Genomic DNA, 17,470 nt, shown 5'->3' on the forward strand with positions numbered 1-17,470 from the left:
ATATATAGCTTTTGGGATCTTCTGCGTTCATACAACCACTTTTAGTACCTGCCTTTCTTTTTTTTTCTGTCATTGAGATGATATACAATAGGACTTAGTGCAGACATTGTGCCAATCTAAAAAGCTTGAGTAAGCATCAATATTTCAGTATTTTGTTCAGTGGTATTTTTCAGGAAATGTATTCAACTTACCAAAAAAAAAAAAAAAGGCATTAGACCTATAACGTACAAAGTCTTGTTCTAATTAAAGAGGCTAAGTTGAAATTAGGCTTCTTTCACTAGTAAGCCAAATGCTTTTACTAAAGCCGCCTTCCTTGTTTGAATTCTTAACATCACAGATGGTCTTGTTCAAATAGGCAGCATTTATCCTCCTTAAAAAATCTTTATCATTTGTAGGCTCTCTTAATTATATGATTTGTTAGGAATGTTCCACAACATAATTTCAAATTGTTATGTGCCAAGGTAAAGCCTTAATTTGTATATGCTTTTACCACAATGATTTTATTGCTTGGGATGCTGTTTTAACGTTTTTGACTGAAGCTGACATATGAGATCATTTGTTACATTGAGAAGCTGCTCTCAGCATCTGAGGTATGTTATTTTTTGGGGAAAGCAATCTAGGTTTTAGCTGTCAGAGCTGTTTTTATGGTGCTAATGTTTAATAGCTACCTTTGAATAATTTCTCCATTTTCTGTGATGCTGTGTAAGCAGCAGAGCTCAACTAATCCACACTTGCACATAATGCTTGAGCATTGGAGTTTTGAATCCATGTTTATGTACTTTGGAGGGAATTACAAAGCTTGATTTCTAAGCCCAGGTGGTTAAAAACTGACCAAGTATTCTAAGGTCTTCTTTGCAGTAGTGATTTCTGATAAGCTAAAACTCTTGGAAGAAATGGCATCACTATGTCCCTGAAAATGGCTGGAAGGGATATGGTTCTGTAAATAGGGAAGCTGTCGCTTATAAAAAAGACTATTGTTTGCCTAACTAGCCATGTATAACTTGATGTCATTTTGTTATGTTTACAGTGATGTACCTTTTCGGTAAGAAATTATTAGCTTGATGTTTAACAATAGTGCCTTTAGTAAATTATTCTACAACCAAAAATGTTGTTTTGTTAGATCAATTTAGTAGAATGTAGATTCCCATGTTAAAATTTGAGCCATTAGTGAGACATCTGTTCTGTTCAGTTAGAGGGTATTTTGGTTGCTTCTGCTGCTGGTAGTGGTATTTTAAAGTGATTTTCTTAGGGCAGTTTGAAGTTTGACAACATTAGTGGAAAGTATTACACGTTGCCCATATATCTGGCTACCCACAACACATGCCCTTCCATGAATAGACAAAATCACTTCTTCCCCATGTATTTCTACTTTGAAATAAATACAAGCTACTATACCATTACAAATACAATAGCCTCAAGTTGCTTCTTTTAAAAATCCTATTAAAATTAGGTTTAAATGTATTGTATGTATGCTTTGAAAAAATAGCACTCAAAATTAAAGGCTAGACTCAGGCATTGTGACCACATAAATCTTTAATGAGTTGTAACAGTTGAGATAACAATTTGCATAGGTGTTCATAAATAAGCATTTTCAAACTTAGCAATTTAATATTCCAGTTGTATTTTTGGCACAAATCATTTGTGTTGCCCCTGGTGAAATTTTAAAAATATGGTATAATAGACCACAAACTTATACTTGAAAACTTAAGATGATCACTAGTGGTGAATAGCATTCTCCAGCTGTAAATAAACTCATTTAAGAAAAAAGGGACGAATGATCTTCCAGTGATTAATGCAGTTGATCCACAGAAGTTAATGAAATCTCCCCTTTCTAGTTCTGTTAGCAGCAGTAGGACTTCAGAGATAGAAATTGTTAGAGAAGAGCCAAGAGTGTTGCACTATATTTTACTGAGAGGTAAGTTTAAAAAATGGCTGATGCCTTTCATTTTTCTAAGAGGTTCCCATTAGTCACATAATTTTATTTAGCAAGAGTAAACAATCCAGGCTTCAGTTTAGAGCAATAGTATGCTGGTGCTCAAGTACCAGTTTTGAACAGTAATCTTGCTCTTGTGCTTTTTCTCTTCAAGCTCTGAACTAAAAATCTCAAAACTGTACAGAGCTTGCTTTAAGAGAGCTAATATTATCAAACATAAAATGAACTACCCAAAATAACCTGTATTTGTACAATATACTGGCTTGCTAAATATTTATAACCTCTATGCTGCCAACAAATCATCGGTAAGTTCTAGCCATTTTTAATGTCCACAGTTCCAAAGTTCACTTAAACCATTTGTAAATCTGCTATTTTAGTTTGACTATGCCATTTAAGTTCTTAAGAGCAATAAATTTTTAAATCAAATCCCATTAACCAAATTCAGCCCTGTGGTGTACAACGCCTCAAGTATCAGGGAGTCTGACTGGTATCAGGTGACACCTTGAATATAACTTTCAGTGTGCTGGCTTAACTTCCTTCAAGGGACAAAGGTGGTATCAGTATACAAAAATAGGCTAAAAAAATTTGTGTGGGGGTGGGGAGGGCGTGTGTGAGGGGTGAGTTAAGACAGAAGAAAGTGTCTAATTTTCTATTTAGAATTTGTATAGAAAATAGCTACAAAAGAAAAATAACAAATTGATATAAAATGATGTCACCTGAATTTCTTTAGTTGCACAATTCATGATCTGAGGCAAATTAAGATACCAACATATAAAGAAGTAACACTAGTCTGAGGTAAACATTAAAAGTTTAACACTTCCAAATACTTGTTAAAAAAAAAAAAAAACCTTAGTTACCTGCAGATGACATACATATTTTTGTACTTTGTCTCTGTAAAAAAAGTTTCGTTGTAGTTAAATACAAAATGTGTAAATGGAGTGTGCACTGATTTCTAAGTATAAAAAACAATGAAGCTCAAAATTGTAAGTCAGCCCTTTTAAAAAGGATATATACAAATCAAGAAGAAAGCCCCACTGTCTTTGGATCAGCTAAGGATTTCATTAGAAGAGGTATCAGCTTCTTCACTGGCAGGTTGGTTACTAGACAGGAGCTCACGCAAGAGTTTAGAATATCCATTCTCGGTAACTCGCTGGGTATAAAATAAGATATAAGCTTGGGCCTTGCATACTTCATCCATAGTGCACATGCTTAGCTTGGAGTCATTGCAGTGTACCCAGAAGCCTAGAGGGAAAGCACAGACAAGGAGGATGGTTGATAAGAGTTAGATGTGTTAGGTTTTACAAAAGAAAAGTAATTTTCTAGCAGACAGTTCTTAGTAGTTTAGTGTTGAATTCTTACATGGATTTCATGTTCATCCCTTGTTCAATGGCAGTCAAAAGGGGAAGAAAATTAGCCTATCCTATATTACAGTTAGGCTATCCTATAAGAGAGATGGCAAATGACAGTTTCTTAGGTTAAAGCTGAACTAAAAATTTGTTCCATTTCTGTGATCATCCAGTTCATTAGAGGCTTGTTCTAAAATAAACTAGTAAACATGGAAGTCTCACCCTCTTTAACAAAATTTTCATTTATACCCCAAAGCACTACAAATCTACAGAAAACACCCTACTGCAGATGGCTCTGCTTGAGATGATTCAGTGGCCACTCAGAAATCACTAAAGCATGAGCACTACTTTCCAAGTCTAGCCCCAAATAATTTTTAGCCACTTGTAACTACTGAGGAGACTGAGATCTGAGAATCTCGGCCAGCCAGGTCAGGTAAGTCTTGTGAGACTTACTAACAACCAAAAAAGAAAAAGGAAAAAGTGGCTTATGTGGTGTGTGCTGGCCTTGAGTAAAAAAGCTCAAGGACAGCATCCAGGCCCTGAGTTCAAGCCCCAGAACCAGCACAAATAATTTTTTTTATCTATACCTCCTTCAGAATTATAGCAGTAGGCAGTATAATGTCCTGAGCCAAATCCTTTCCCATGATGCATTACTACAGCTGATAAGTCATAGATAAAACATTCTGGTCTGAGGGATTTCATTGTTTCTTTGCAGCAATAGGGCTCCATGTTTAAGATTTCCTTAAAGCCAACGTGAACACCAATCTTCTCTCGGTTATTACGTCCTGACCACCTGTGAACAAGCCAGAGCAAAGTAATCAGAAAAATCAAGGGAATCTAGATTGTGAAATACAAAGAATTAGGAACTGGAGGTATGGCTCCTCAAGTGGCAGTGTCGGCAGTGAGCAACCAGCAAAGAGCATAAAGCTCTGAATTTCTAGTACACACACATATCTGCATATACACATATATACAAAAATTCTTCCTAAAATCATGAACTGAATAGAAATGAAGGGATTTGGAAATGTTTCCTAACAGGTCCAATCAGGTTCTTTAATTCTTTTGCTGTGCTGGAGACTGTAGATTGAATGCATGGACTTAAGCATGCTAGATAAGCCCTCTATTACTGAACTTGTCTTTTGGAATTAAATGTGCTTAGATGATAGTATAGGATAGTATAGGATTAGATGAAAGTATAGGGGGAAAATACTAACTTTTAGAAGACCATAGCCCTGTGTGCATATTCTTCTAACAACAGTTAAGGTTCCAAAGGGTTTAATTCTCTTTTTTACTGTCACATATGAAAAGATCGACCAATTTACTAATTTTCTTAGCAAGATGGAAAGGAAAGGAAAAAAAGGGCTGGGAATGTGGCTGAGTCCAGATTGAAAAATAAAAGGACCAGGAACTGTTAGGTAGCTCATGCCTACAATTCTAGCTACTCAAAAGCTGAGATTTTAGGACTTTGGTTCTAAGATAGCCTGGGAAGAAAAATATGTCAGACACTTACCTTCAATTAACGGCCCCCCCAAAAGACAGGAATTGGAACTGTGGCTCAAAAGATAGAAGGTTGACCTTGAGCACAAAAATTCAGGGACAGCCGCCAGGCCCTGAGTTCAAGCTCAAGAACTGGCTAAAAAAGTAAAAGTGTGTGTGGGGGGGGAGGGGAGGGAGTGGTGGTGGGAAGTGTGACCTCTCCTGTGTGTCACATTTGCATTCAAATAACAGGATTCAATTGCCTTCTGTATACTAACAGCATTTTCACCATCTGGTGATCATTTGTCCCACTACTAGATATAGAAAGCACAATATTACAAAAATACTATCAGGTAGTATTACAGAGGGAAAAGCTCCTATCATGTATGATAGTTCTTCTTTCAAGAGACTAGTTTGGAATAGAGAAGACAAATATAGAATGAAAGTACTAAAAAACATGAAGTTCAGATGAATAGTAGAGAAGGGAAGAAGGAATATAGGCAGGTTTCAGGAAATAAGACTGTGAAATGGTATAAAACTAAAGATGACTATGCAAATTATACTTTATCCTAGACTAGAAAGTCATATCCCATTTCTGTGATATCGTGAAATACTTGGTCTCTCATTTTCTAATTTATAGTTTCAAAGACTCTCAGAATCTCTGTGTTTTTGTTGTTTTTTGGCCAGTCCTGGGCCTAGGCTTAGAGCCTGAGCACTGCCCTTGGATTTTCTCAAGGCTAGAGCTCTACCACTTGAGCCACAGCACCACTTCTGGCTTTTTTCTATATATGTAGTACCAAGGAATCAAACCTGGGTCTTTGTGCATGCTAGGTAAGCACTCTACCACTAGGCCAAACTCCCCTACCCCTCCTTTTTGTCTTAAGGCTTGAACTCAGGATCTGGGCACTAACCTTGATGTACTTGAACTATTTTGCCTAAGGCTAATGCTCTTATCACTTGAGCCACAGTTCCACTTCTGTTTTTTTGCTGGTTATTTGGAAATAAAGAATCTCATGGACTTTCTTGCCTGAGCTGGCTTTGAACTACAATCCTTAAATCTCAGCCTCCTGAGTGGATAGGATTATAAACTTGAGCCATGGAATCCAGTTACATCTTTTGTATGTCAATGACATGTAGATTAAAGTAGCATCCATGATAAGTCTAAATAGTGACTACCAGTAAATTAGTGATTACCAAAAATGCAGACATTTAATTAACATCAATTACAGAATCTTTATGTTCTCATCTCTATTCTCAATTTCCTTTTTTACTATTAAACTTCCTAATCTTGTTTTCATTTCGTGTGACTTATAAGCAATGGCAGGACTCACCATACTTCTCACAAAGCCTTTGTTGTATAACCTAATACTTCCCCCATACTTTGGTTTATGTTGCTCCCTCTGACTAAAATGTTCCTGGCTTTTCTGAACACCCCATTTATTCACTTACTATTTTGGGACATTGCTAGGCCTTGACCTATAGCAATGAAAGTTGAAATGACTACTTTATTACTATTCTAATGGTATGAGAAATTATGTAAGTCAATTACACATAAGTTTTTGCAGTTACGTGAAAGCAGAATTCTGTGATAGATGTTAAACGGTGGAACTTTAGAGATGTACCTAATGACATACTGTATGAACTAAAATTTGAATGCTAGCTGTAAAGCAAGAGAGCTGAGTGAGAACCCAAGGCCCAGAGTTCAGGCTCTGATATCAGTGCACAAAAAGTACAGAAGACACAGACACACAGACACAGAAACAAATACACACAGCTCTGAATTGGTTCTTTTGATCAAAAATTTCCCAAACAAAAAAACTGGGTCAAATAATTCTATTTAAAAAGTGACAGGTTAATGCTACATGACAAGACCCCATTTCAAAAAAGAAAAAAAAAATCTACTACTGGGTCTAGTTTGGCCTAGTGATAGAATGCTTGCCTAGCATGCATGAAGACCCAGGTTCGATTCCTCAGTACCATATACCTAGAAAAAAGCCGGAAGTGGTGCTGAGGCTCAAGTGGTAGAGTTCTAGCCTTGAGAAAGTCCAAGAATAGTGCTCAGGCCCTGAGTGCAAGCCCAGGACTGGCAAAAAAATAAACAAAACAAAATAAATAAAAAAATTACTGGATATAGAGAATGCCTGCTAAAAACAATGGCCAGTTTCTCCCTTGGAAAAGAAAAAAGAGGGCAAATTACTAGCCAAGGCTATACTAATAGATTGAATCCACCATGTGTTCTTTTACGTTTTTATACATTCTAAGCAGAAGGAATGACCAATTTAGACATGCATAATTGGCAACTGGTACTACTAACCTGAATCGTTTGAGGTGTAGTCTGAGAACCTGAGGGAGGTGACATATCATAAGCTGTTTTTGGGCTTCTGTGAGTACAACTGGTTTTGAAGAAAACTTTCTACGCTTTGCTGTAACAAAAAATGAAATGAAAATCCAGTTTGAAGGTCTAAGGAAACGATTATCACATAATTTTACAACAGGCACTATATTGCTATAAATACATTTTATAATTAGAATCCTGTAATTGTGAATGAATTATGAATAAGTGTTCTACTTTCCTCTTAAAAGCAGACTTTACTATAGCATTCCCAACTCTTAAAAATGTGCCATTAGAGCTGGGCATGCTTACCTACACCTGTAATGCCATCACTTAGGAGATTTTATTTCATGTGAAGCCAAGTTAGGCACATAGCAAGTCTGAGGACACCACAGGCTAAAAAGTGAGACCTAGTTTGCCCACCAACCAAACTAGCATTCCAACCACCCAGGAGACAGACCTGAGGATCAAAGTTCAAATCCAGGTCAGACAGAAAAGTGGATGAGAGTCCTATTAGGTTAATCTCCAATTAACCACACAACAAAGCTGAAAGTGAAGCTGTGGCTCAGGTCTTAGAGCAGTAGATTAAAAAAATATATATACATAAATATATATAGATATATATGGATATATTTGTAATATATTTACATATATTTAAATTTGTAGCAAAATATTTTCAGAAAACCTTTATACTATATAACATGCTTTCCTTTTGCTAGTTTTTTTTATTTTATTCTACTCCACATATCATTTTTTTTCAGTACTGAAGACCACTGGTAGGCAGGTATTTTTTTTATCATTAAGTCATATCTTCAGACTTTATTTTTTTCTTTCCTTGTTGGTTATGGGGCTTGAACTCTGGGCCTGAGTGATGACCCTGAGCTCTTCAACTCAAGGCTACTGTTCTACCAGTTGAGCCATAGCACCACTTCCAGTTTTCTGGTGGTTTAATAGGAGATGAGTCTCATGGATTTTCATGTCCCAGCTGGCTTTGAACCAGAGTCCTCAGATCTCAGCTTACTGAGTAGCTAGGATTACAGGTGTGAGCCACCATCGTCTGGCTGATTTTCCTTCCTTCTTTCCTTCCTTGAAAATTGAAGAGACATGGGCCGGGAGTTTGGCCTAGTGGTAGAGTGCTTGCCTAGCATGCACGAAGACCCGGGTTCGATTCCTCGGTACCCCCATACATAGCAAAAAGCCAGAAGTGGTGCTGAGGCTCAAGTGGTAGAGTGCTAGCCTTGAGAAAGTCCAAGGACAGTGCTCAAGCCCAGGACTGGCAAAAAAAAAAAAAAGAAAATTGAAAAGAGACTCAGTTGGCCTACTCTTCCCTGCCCCTTAGCTGTGTCTGACTTTTCTTCCTTTCATCCTTCCTTCCTTCCTTCTTTCATTCTTCCTTCCCTCCCTCTCTCTTTTCCTTTTTGCCAGTCCTGTGCCTTGAACTCTAGGTCTGCATGCTTTTCCTAAGCTCCTTTTGCTCAAGGCTAGCACTCTACCACTTAAGCTACAGAACCACCAGTCCTGGGGCTTGAACTCAAGGCCTGGGCACTGTCCTTGGGCTTTTTCCTCAAGGCTAGAGCTCTAACACTTGAATCTCAGCACTACTTCCAGCTTTTCTCTGTATGTGGTAATGAGGAATTGAATCAGGATCTTCGTGCATGCTAGGCAAGCACTCTAGGCAAATACTCTACCACTAGACCCCCTACAGAATTATCTTCATATTCTTCTGTGATTACTTGGAAATAATAGTCTCAGACTTCCCTGCATGGGATGGCTTCAAACTATGATTCTCTTAGCTCAGCCTCCTGAGTAACTAGGACCTAAGCCACCAGCACCCCACCAGCTCACTTTCTTGTTTTATGAATCCCATCTTTCTATAACTCACTACAGGAACAAGAAAAAAAAATTTTTTTTCTTGCCAGTCCTTGGGCTTGAACTCAGGGCCTGGGCACTGTCCCTGAGCTTCTTTTGCTCAAGGCTAGCACTCTTAACACTTGAACCACAGCACCACTTTTGGCTTTTTCTGTTTATATGGTACTGAGGAATTGAACCCAGAGTTTCATACATGCTAGGCAAACACTCTGTCACTAAGCTACATTCCCTCACTGTCATCAGTGAGGCAAAATACAGTTGATAAATGCCAAATGAAAAATAAAATTGTCTAGTCTGATTTCTTACCATTAAACATAGCTAACACTCACAGCTGCTAATATTTAAAGAATTTCTCCCACCGTCCTTATCACTGGTTTCCCTATTAGTCTTAGAAAACCAAAAAGAATATGCCATCTCTACTCACAGTTACACTGGTCACATATGTAGATTTTTCCTTCTAAAGCTTCAGTTTCTGTAAATTTGGCCAACATTTCAGTAACTAGACATGGTTGGGAGGAAGTGTCTTTTCCACTGTATTGGTATCTTCCTGGAAATTCCAGTGACAAGTCCCAGAATGGTTCTATAGTATTTGATTTGTTGTCACATGCAAGACATGTAACCTGTACGGAAAAAAAAATTAATTTCTCAGATTACAATCCTTTTGTAAAAACATTAACTCCTTTTGCCCGAGGCCATTACTAGTAAATAAGCTTTTCTTTTGAAAATACAATTTTATAATTCTGGATAATTACTTCATATTTTTCAGGAAAGTTTAAATTTTTCCTTTGAAAAGAGTATCATTCAAAACAACTGAGCCTTCAAAAAGTTCCAATAACATTAGCTAAGTCTACAATTTAGATAAAAATTCAAACTGTATTGCCAGGTGCCAATAGCTCATGCTTATAATCCTAACTACTCAGGATTCAAAACCAACTAACAGGAAAGTCTGTGAGATTTCTTTTTTTTTTTTTTGCCAGTTGTGGGACAGGCCTGAGCACTGTCCTTGGATTTTTCCTCAAGGCTAGAGCTCTACCCTTGAGCCACAGCACCACTTCTGGCTTTTTTCTATGTATGTGGTGCCAAAGAATCGAACCTGGGTCTTTATGCATGCTAGGCAAGCAGTCTACCACTAGGCCAAACTCCCAGCCCCCAGTCTGTGAGATTTCAATCTCCAGTTAACCACCAAAAAGCCAGAAGCAGTATTATGGCACAAGTGCTAAACTGCAAGATGTAAGGGAAAAGGCTAAGGGCCAGTGTTGTCTGAGTTCAAGCCCAAGTACCAGTACCAAAAATAAATAAAAATCAAACTACAGATTAATAATATGGCATATACTTATGTGCATTTAATGTTATTTTTCACTAGGCCTCTTTCTTCATCTTTCAGTGATTTTTCATATCCCAATTCCAACCTGTTAACCCAATTTAAATTTCTTTGACACAACTCTCCACTAAGCTATAACCCTTGCTCCTCAATCTACTTTCACTATAGAGATTTTTGTAGCTCTAATAACTGATAAATATATATATATATAAAACAATGTATCATAAACCCACTTAAACATTACATTAAAACCCCTATTTAAAAAACATAAAATAGGTGGAGCACGGTGGCTCACTCCTATAATATTATTTACTCAGGAGGCCAAGATCTGAGGATCGAGGTTCAAAACCAGCCTGGGCACTAAAGATTGAGACTTTCATCTCCAATTAACCACCAGAAAAGCGAGGTGGCACTGTGGCTCAAGGGGCAGGGCAGTAACCTTGAGCTGAAGAGCTCAGGGACAACACCATGCCCAGAGACCAAGCCCCATGACCAGAAAAACAGAAAAATACAAAAACCATGAAATACAGGACCTAGTTACATGTGGGGGGAAAAAAAGGTTTTGTAACTTACAGGGATAGTATAGTAACTGGAAAAGGATTTAATACTATCACCTTTGCACATAGTTGAATTCAGATAGGCAATGTGTTAATAATTTACATATGTATGAAATAATACAAAGACTTTCAAACAAGCTACATCCCTTCTTTAAAATAAAGATGTTAAAAAAATTGACATAAAATCCTTATGGTGATTCATCTGAGAATTCAGTAGTATCACTGAATTTTTGAAGGAGTTCTTGAATTAAAATAGCCAAAGAAAAACACCAACATTATCAGCAACTATTTGAGTCTTCCCGGAACTAGAGCCTAGATGAATCTTATTTTAAAGACTTCCACCTTTGGCTTTCTAGGAATTCTACCAGGACTATCTACTCCTTGTTTCTAGAAATTACTCAAGGCTGCACTATATTCATTCCCTGTACAGCATCAGCTTGGAAGTCTGTTCCCTATTTTTCTTAGCTCCTCAGAAAATGTAGTATTAGTAACCTAGAAAGCTGTTTTCTGACTTTCTCTCAAAAAGATATTCATTTCATAAACATACAACTATTTTCAAAGATGCATGAAGACCCGGGTTCGAATCCTTGGTACCACATGCTTAGAAAAAAAAAAAAAGCTGGAAGTGGTGCTGAGGCTCAAGTAATAGAGCTCTAGCCTTGAGAAAGTCCAAGGACAGTGCTCAGGCCCTGAGCTTAAGCTCAGGACTGGCAAAAAAAAAAAAAAAAAAAATCAATCCATGCTCAACCACACTATAGAGAACATGTAATTCTTCACTTTATGAACTTTTCAAGGTAAAATTTGAAGAAATCCATTACCTGACTAAGAAGTTGTCCATGAAAAATGTTATTTACAACATTCAGAACTTGTTTAATAAGTTTCCTTTGAGAAGAGGGGATAAGAGCTGGTAACCTGGTACCAGTTGTCTCTAATTCATATTGTACTTTGTCCAAAAGTTCACAGAGAAATTCCTGAGCATCTTGTTGGGCATAGCCACGGAAAGCGGGAATTAGTCTCCAAACTGAATGTAGCATGGCAAATGGTGAGACCAAGGCCCACTTTCCAGACCACATGACTTGGAACAAAGTATGCAGTTCATGACAAAGAGAAATGTATTGTGAACTGGGCTCCCTTGACTGAATAAGTTCCATATTTCTACCTTTTGATGCTCCACCACTCAGTCCAGACGGCAAACTTTGGTATCTGGAGCAAACCAAGCTTCTTTCTTTCTCTTGGCCTTTATTCACTTGATATACTACTGAATCTGTGATAGGCAGATGTTTATATGATCTTGTTTTATCACTAGTAGTCACAGCCAACCATTGGCGCAGATCAAGCTTTAGAAAGCATTGTCGAAAAATAAGTAAATGACTCAATACTTGAAGAACAGAATTCATATAGCAAGTATTTCCCAAATTTCTCAGTCCTGTTACACCAGGAGTTATCATTGGTCTTCGTTTAACTAAGGAGTCGCTGACCCTTTTACCCCTTGCCCCTTCTACGGTAGATAGCACTTTGTCTTTTGCTGGTGATGGTGGAGTTTGTGATGGTGATTGAACAGGAACCACTACTACTGTGGAGGACTGAGCCAGACCTTGTAAACGCAAGCTCTTTCGTGGAGGCGTACTTTCCAATTCTGTTTTCCCTTGGTGGTCTAATTCGTGATGCCTTTTCTTTATTTCTTTCTTCGCCATCACTTTCTCATGAAATTTTTCTTGAGCAATCCTTTTTTTCCCAATGTGTGTCTGCTCAAACCAAGTCCGAAAGACTTTACCCATGAGCATCTTCCTCCTGTGCCAAAGAGCAGTGCACATCCGGTCCTCATTTTGAAGCATAGATTGGGTGCCATCAGGTAAGAAGTAAGAATCATCACTTGTATCTGTAGACTGTCCACTGGGAGTGGCACCATGGTAATTCTGACTTTTGATTGCACTTAGTGTACTTCGTAGTAACTTCAGGTCTCCAGTTGCATTATCATTAAGAACATAATCATCACAGAGGTAACAAAAAACATACATCTCGTTCACTTCCAGCACAACAGGATGACTGCTTTCTTCAAAGTGCTTGAGCGCATGCTTTTCAATATATCGTCCACAGGCAACATGAGAGCAGCTGAGGCACGCCCAAATAGACTCCGATGTATTGCAGTCCACGCAGTGCCATTTCTGAGGGTTGAGGATGGAATGGTCTTGAGCAAGCTGCAACTGCTCAATGTGTCTGCATTTATCCATTGCTAGTATTTACTTAGTCTACCTGAGAAACACATAATCCAAACAAGTCTCTGTTCACGATACTCAAAGCATCTGCAAACTAAACAGAAAAGATGTCCATTTTTAATAAAACAAAAAGCCAATCATGTCTTTTTTTTTTTTTTTGGCCAGTCCTGGGCTTGAGCTCAGGGCCTGAGCACTGTCCTTGGACTTTCTCAAGGCTAGAGCTCTACCACTTGAGCCTCAGCACCCACTTCCAGCTTTTTTCTATGTATGTGGTACCGAGGAATCGAACCTGGGTCTTTGGGCATGCAAGGCAAGCATTCTACCACTAGGCCAAACTCCCGGCACCCAATCATGTCATTTTTATGGAATATTTTTCCTAAAGATAATATAAATGAGCTCTCTTGGTCACTAGCTGCTTATAACTTGACTTCCCTAATCCCTCACCAACTTTATTCTTCCTAATGAGGCTCCTTTAAAAAAGCTTTTGCTTTTAATTTTGTCACCATCTAGGAGTAATCACTTCAATCTCAATTTGAATAAGATTTACCCATTTCACCCAACAGCTTGAGACAGCTTTCAAAACAGTACTTTCTTCTCTTAACTGGGGCTGTAGCCAGGTACTGGTGGCTAATGGCTATAATCCTAGCTACTCATGAGGCTGAGATCCTAGGATTGGTTCAAAGCCAGCCTGTCCTCTGTGAGACTCATCTCCCTCCAATCAACCACCAGAAAAACCTAAAGTGCAGTTGTGGCTCAAAGTGACAAAGCACTACAGCCTTGAGCAAAAGAGCTGAGGGACAGTGCCCACACCCTCAGTTCAAACCCTATGAGGAACAACAACGAAAAAAAAGGCTGGGAATTTGGCCTAGCAGTAGAGTGCTTGCCTACCATGCACGAAGACCAGGGTTTGATTCCTCAGTACCACATACATGGGAAAAAGCTGAAACTGGTGCTGAGGCTCAAATGGTAGAGCTCAGGCTCTGAGCTCAAGCCCAGGACTGGCAAAATCTATTAAAAGTATTGTTTCATTGATTTAACATAAATTGAATACAAATTTTAAGATAACAGCGAGGACCTAGTTATAAGAACATTGAAATCATAAGTACCATGCCCAATGCTTCAAATTTTTAGGGTAATAAAACAATACGGAGGGGCCAGGAGTTTGGCCTAGCGGTTAAAGTGCTTGCCTAGCATTCACGAAGACCTGGGTTCGATTCCTTGGTGCCACATACATAGAAAAAAGCTGGAAGTGGTGCTGAGGCTCAAGTGGTAGAGCTCTAGCTTTGAGAAAGTCCAAGGACAGTGCTCAGGCCCTGAGCTCAAGCCCAGGACTGGCAAAAAAATAAATAAAATAAAATAAAATAAAACAATATGATATGGATTTCAATGGTACTTTCAGGTACCATCTTCAAATCTCAGGAAACCTGTAAACATAAAGTTGTTTTGTAAAATCTCCCAAGTTAATAAGCCCATCTTTTAGACATCTGGTATCCTATGGACATAAATGGACCAGTCCCCACCTTCACATGCATACACACCTCTAAATTTACTTCTCTTTTTTCACATATTCTGTGGCCTCAATTCTGGTTAAATATAATATTTTATTAGAACTTTTATGATTTGGAGTTGGAAGCATGGCAGTTGGTAGAGCACTAGCCAATGAACAAAAGCATCAGGTACAGAGTTTTAAGTCCTGGACTTGGACCAAAAATAAAAAGCTTTCTAGGATTCAACAACAGTTGCTAATGAGACATCAATGATTAATGTACATTATCCTATATCCTTCAAGATGTTGAAGCAAAAAATTCCTTAGATCCACCCTTGATGTACTTTGATCATTACTTTTCTGTCATCAATTTCACCCAATGATGCTGCTAAATGATCTTCCCCACTTTAATCAGTTCACTAAATACATAATAACAAGACAACCAGGGCCCAGACCTAACACTCCAGGATACCCTTGCTCAGGCCCTCTCCAATTAATATGGAAATAGCAGGGCCAAAGAAATATATGAAATTGGTACCCTTCCAGACCCATTCTCTAGTACCTGGGTCTTGAGAGTATTCCTTTATCCATTATCTCTAAGTTTATGCCCAGAGCCTATGGGCAATATAAACCAACTGAAAAAAATCTGTAAAGAGATGAGTGAATAAAATGACAAATGAGAAAGTTTATGCTGCTGGGCATTGGTGCCTCATGACTGTAATCCTAGCTACTCAGGAGGCTGAGATCTGAGGATCATGGTTTGAAGCCTGCACAGGCAGGAAAGTGTGTGAAACTATTATCTCCCAGTAACCATCAAAAGGCTAGAAGTAGGGGCCGGGAGGAGTTTGACCTAGTGGTAGAGTGCTTGCCTAGCATGCATGAAGACCTGGGTTTGATTCCTTGGTACCACATGCATAGAAAAAATCTGGAAGTGGTGCCAAGGCTCAAGTGATAGAGCTCTAGCCTTGAGAAAGTCCAAGGACAATGCTCAAGCCTTGAGCTCAAGCCCAGGACTGGCTAAAAAAAAAAAAGACTAGAAGTAAAGCTGTGGCTCAAGTAGTAGAACACTAGCACTAGTCCTGAGTAAAAAGCTTAGGGATAGCACTGAGGTTGTGAGTTCACAAGCTTCAGGACTAGCACACACAGAAAAAGAATCTCAGTGCTATAGCAGTTAAGTGCCTGTGAAAGGAGAAAAGGTAGAAATAGTGAACAAACACTGATTAAAAGAATCAGTGCAGAGAAAATGTTAAGTATTGTTTCTGGCAATCATAGACAATAATTATGAGTTCAAACTCTTGCAGAGATGAAGAGAAGGCGGCCATTTATACACACTCAAGGAAAACTCCTTCAAATTTTAGTCTTACCACATAGTACTGGCTGGCCTTGAACTCTCCAAGTTTCTGCCTCACTTCCATCCTCTCCTCACTTACATGGGACTGGGATTACCAGCATACAAAATCATGCTGACAATTTTTATAAAAAGGTATACTGGTTAACATCTTACATAGCATTTAGAAAATGCCTAGAAAGAGGGCTGGGAGCATGGCCTAGTGGTAGAGTGCTTGCCTGGCATGCATGAAGCCCTGGGTTCAATTCCTCGATACCACATACAAAGAAAAAGCCAGAAGTGGTTCTGTGGTTCAAGTGGTAAAGCATTTGCCTTGAGAAAGCTCAAGGGCAGTGCCCAGACCAAGTTCAAGCCCCAGGACTGGCAAATAAATAAACAAACAATCTAGAAAGATTATATCTAAGGCAATAGAACTATACAGTATTCTCTATTATTCCAAAATTTCTAAAAGGAACAAACGTTAATTGTACTCATTTTCAGTAAAAACAAATCAGAAAGACAGTGAAGGAACTAGTATACAACTTTATTCTACAAATATAGTCTATAAATTTCCTTTGCTACAAGTTGACCATTTCATTGTAGCTATTACTAAAAAAAATCTACTTCAGTGACAGCACAGTTATTAGAATTTTAACTGGCTATAATTAATAGGATGCTATTAGATATAATACTTCAAAAAGGATGGCTGGTCTGCACCTGTAATCCTAACTACACAGGAGGTTAAGATCTTAAGGATTGCAGTTCAAAGCCAGCTTGGGCAATAAATAAAGTCCATGAGACATTTATCTGCAATTCATTACTAAAAAGCTGAGAGTTGAGGCCAGGAGTTTGGCCTAGTGGTAGAGTGCTTGCCTAGTATGCACGAAGACCCATATTGGATTCCTTGGTACCACATACATAGAAAAAGCCAGAAGTGGTGCTGTGGCTTAATGAGCTTAAGCTTAGGACTGGCAAGAAAGAAAAGAAAGAAAAGGAGAGAGGGAGGGAGAGAAAGAAGGAGAGAGAGAGAGAGAGAGAGAAGGGAAGAAAGAAGGAAAGAAAGAGCCAGAGGTGGTGCTGTGGCTCAAGTGATAGAGCTCTAGCCTTGAGTATGTCCAGACTCTGAGTTCAAGCCCTAGGAATGATGAAAAAAAAAAAAAAAAAAGCTGAGGGTTAAGATGTGGCATCAAGAACTTCTCAGTCATATTATCACATCATCAAAAACCATGCCTGTTTTAGTGTCTTATTAGCAACATTTTACAATTATTAGAAAGTTATTTACAATTTTGAATACAAATTTAAAAGCTAACATATTAGATCCTTCAAATTATGGCACCGTTTTCTACTCTCACCCAATTAGTCACTTTCCTTACAGCTTTTGTTATAAGCAACCACATTTTGAAGGTTTTCTTGTAACTGAGAGATAAATTAGTTTGTTTATTTATTTATTTATTTGCCTGTCCTGGGCTTGAGCTCAGAGCCTGAACACTGTCCCTGGACTTTCTCAAAGTTAGAGCTCTACCACTTGAGCCTCAGCACCATTTCCGGCTTTTTTTCTATGTATGTGGTGCCAAGGAATCGAACCCGGGCCTTCGTGCATGCTAGGC

General features: G+C 38.4%; 1 protein-coding gene across 8 annotated transcripts in view; it reads right to left on the minus strand.

Annotated features, from left to right (window-relative positions):
- Nucleotides 1–1,515: 1,515 nt before the first annotated feature.
- Nucleotides 1,516–17,470, minus strand: part of Usp44 (ubiquitin specific peptidase 44) — a 31,575-nt gene continuing 15,620 nt past the window's right edge. For all 8 annotated transcript variants that reach the window (XM_090328428.1, XM_090328423.1, XM_090328422.1 and 5 more), the window contains 5 exons: nt 11,653–13,144; nt 9,381–9,576; nt 7,070–7,178; nt 3,867–4,072; nt 1,516–3,175 (listed from right to left, as the gene is read on the minus strand). In XM_090328428.1, the coding sequence (XP_090184554.1) occupies nt 2,979–3,175; nt 3,867–4,072; nt 7,070–7,178; nt 9,381–9,576; nt 11,653–13,065 (2,121 nt within the window). In that variant the 5' untranslated portion in view covers nt 13,066–13,144 and the 3' untranslated portion in view covers nt 1,516–2,978. The remainder of the gene's footprint in view (nt 3,176–3,866; nt 4,073–7,069; nt 7,179–9,380; nt 9,577–11,652; nt 13,145–17,470) is intronic.

This window comes from Megascapheus bottae, chromosome 2, assembly GCF_031878675.1.
Source record: "Megascapheus bottae isolate mThoBot1 chromosome 2, mThoBot2.hap1, whole genome shotgun sequence".
Classification (NCBI taxonomy): Eukaryota; Metazoa; Chordata; class Mammalia; order Rodentia; family Geomyidae; genus Megascapheus; species Megascapheus bottae.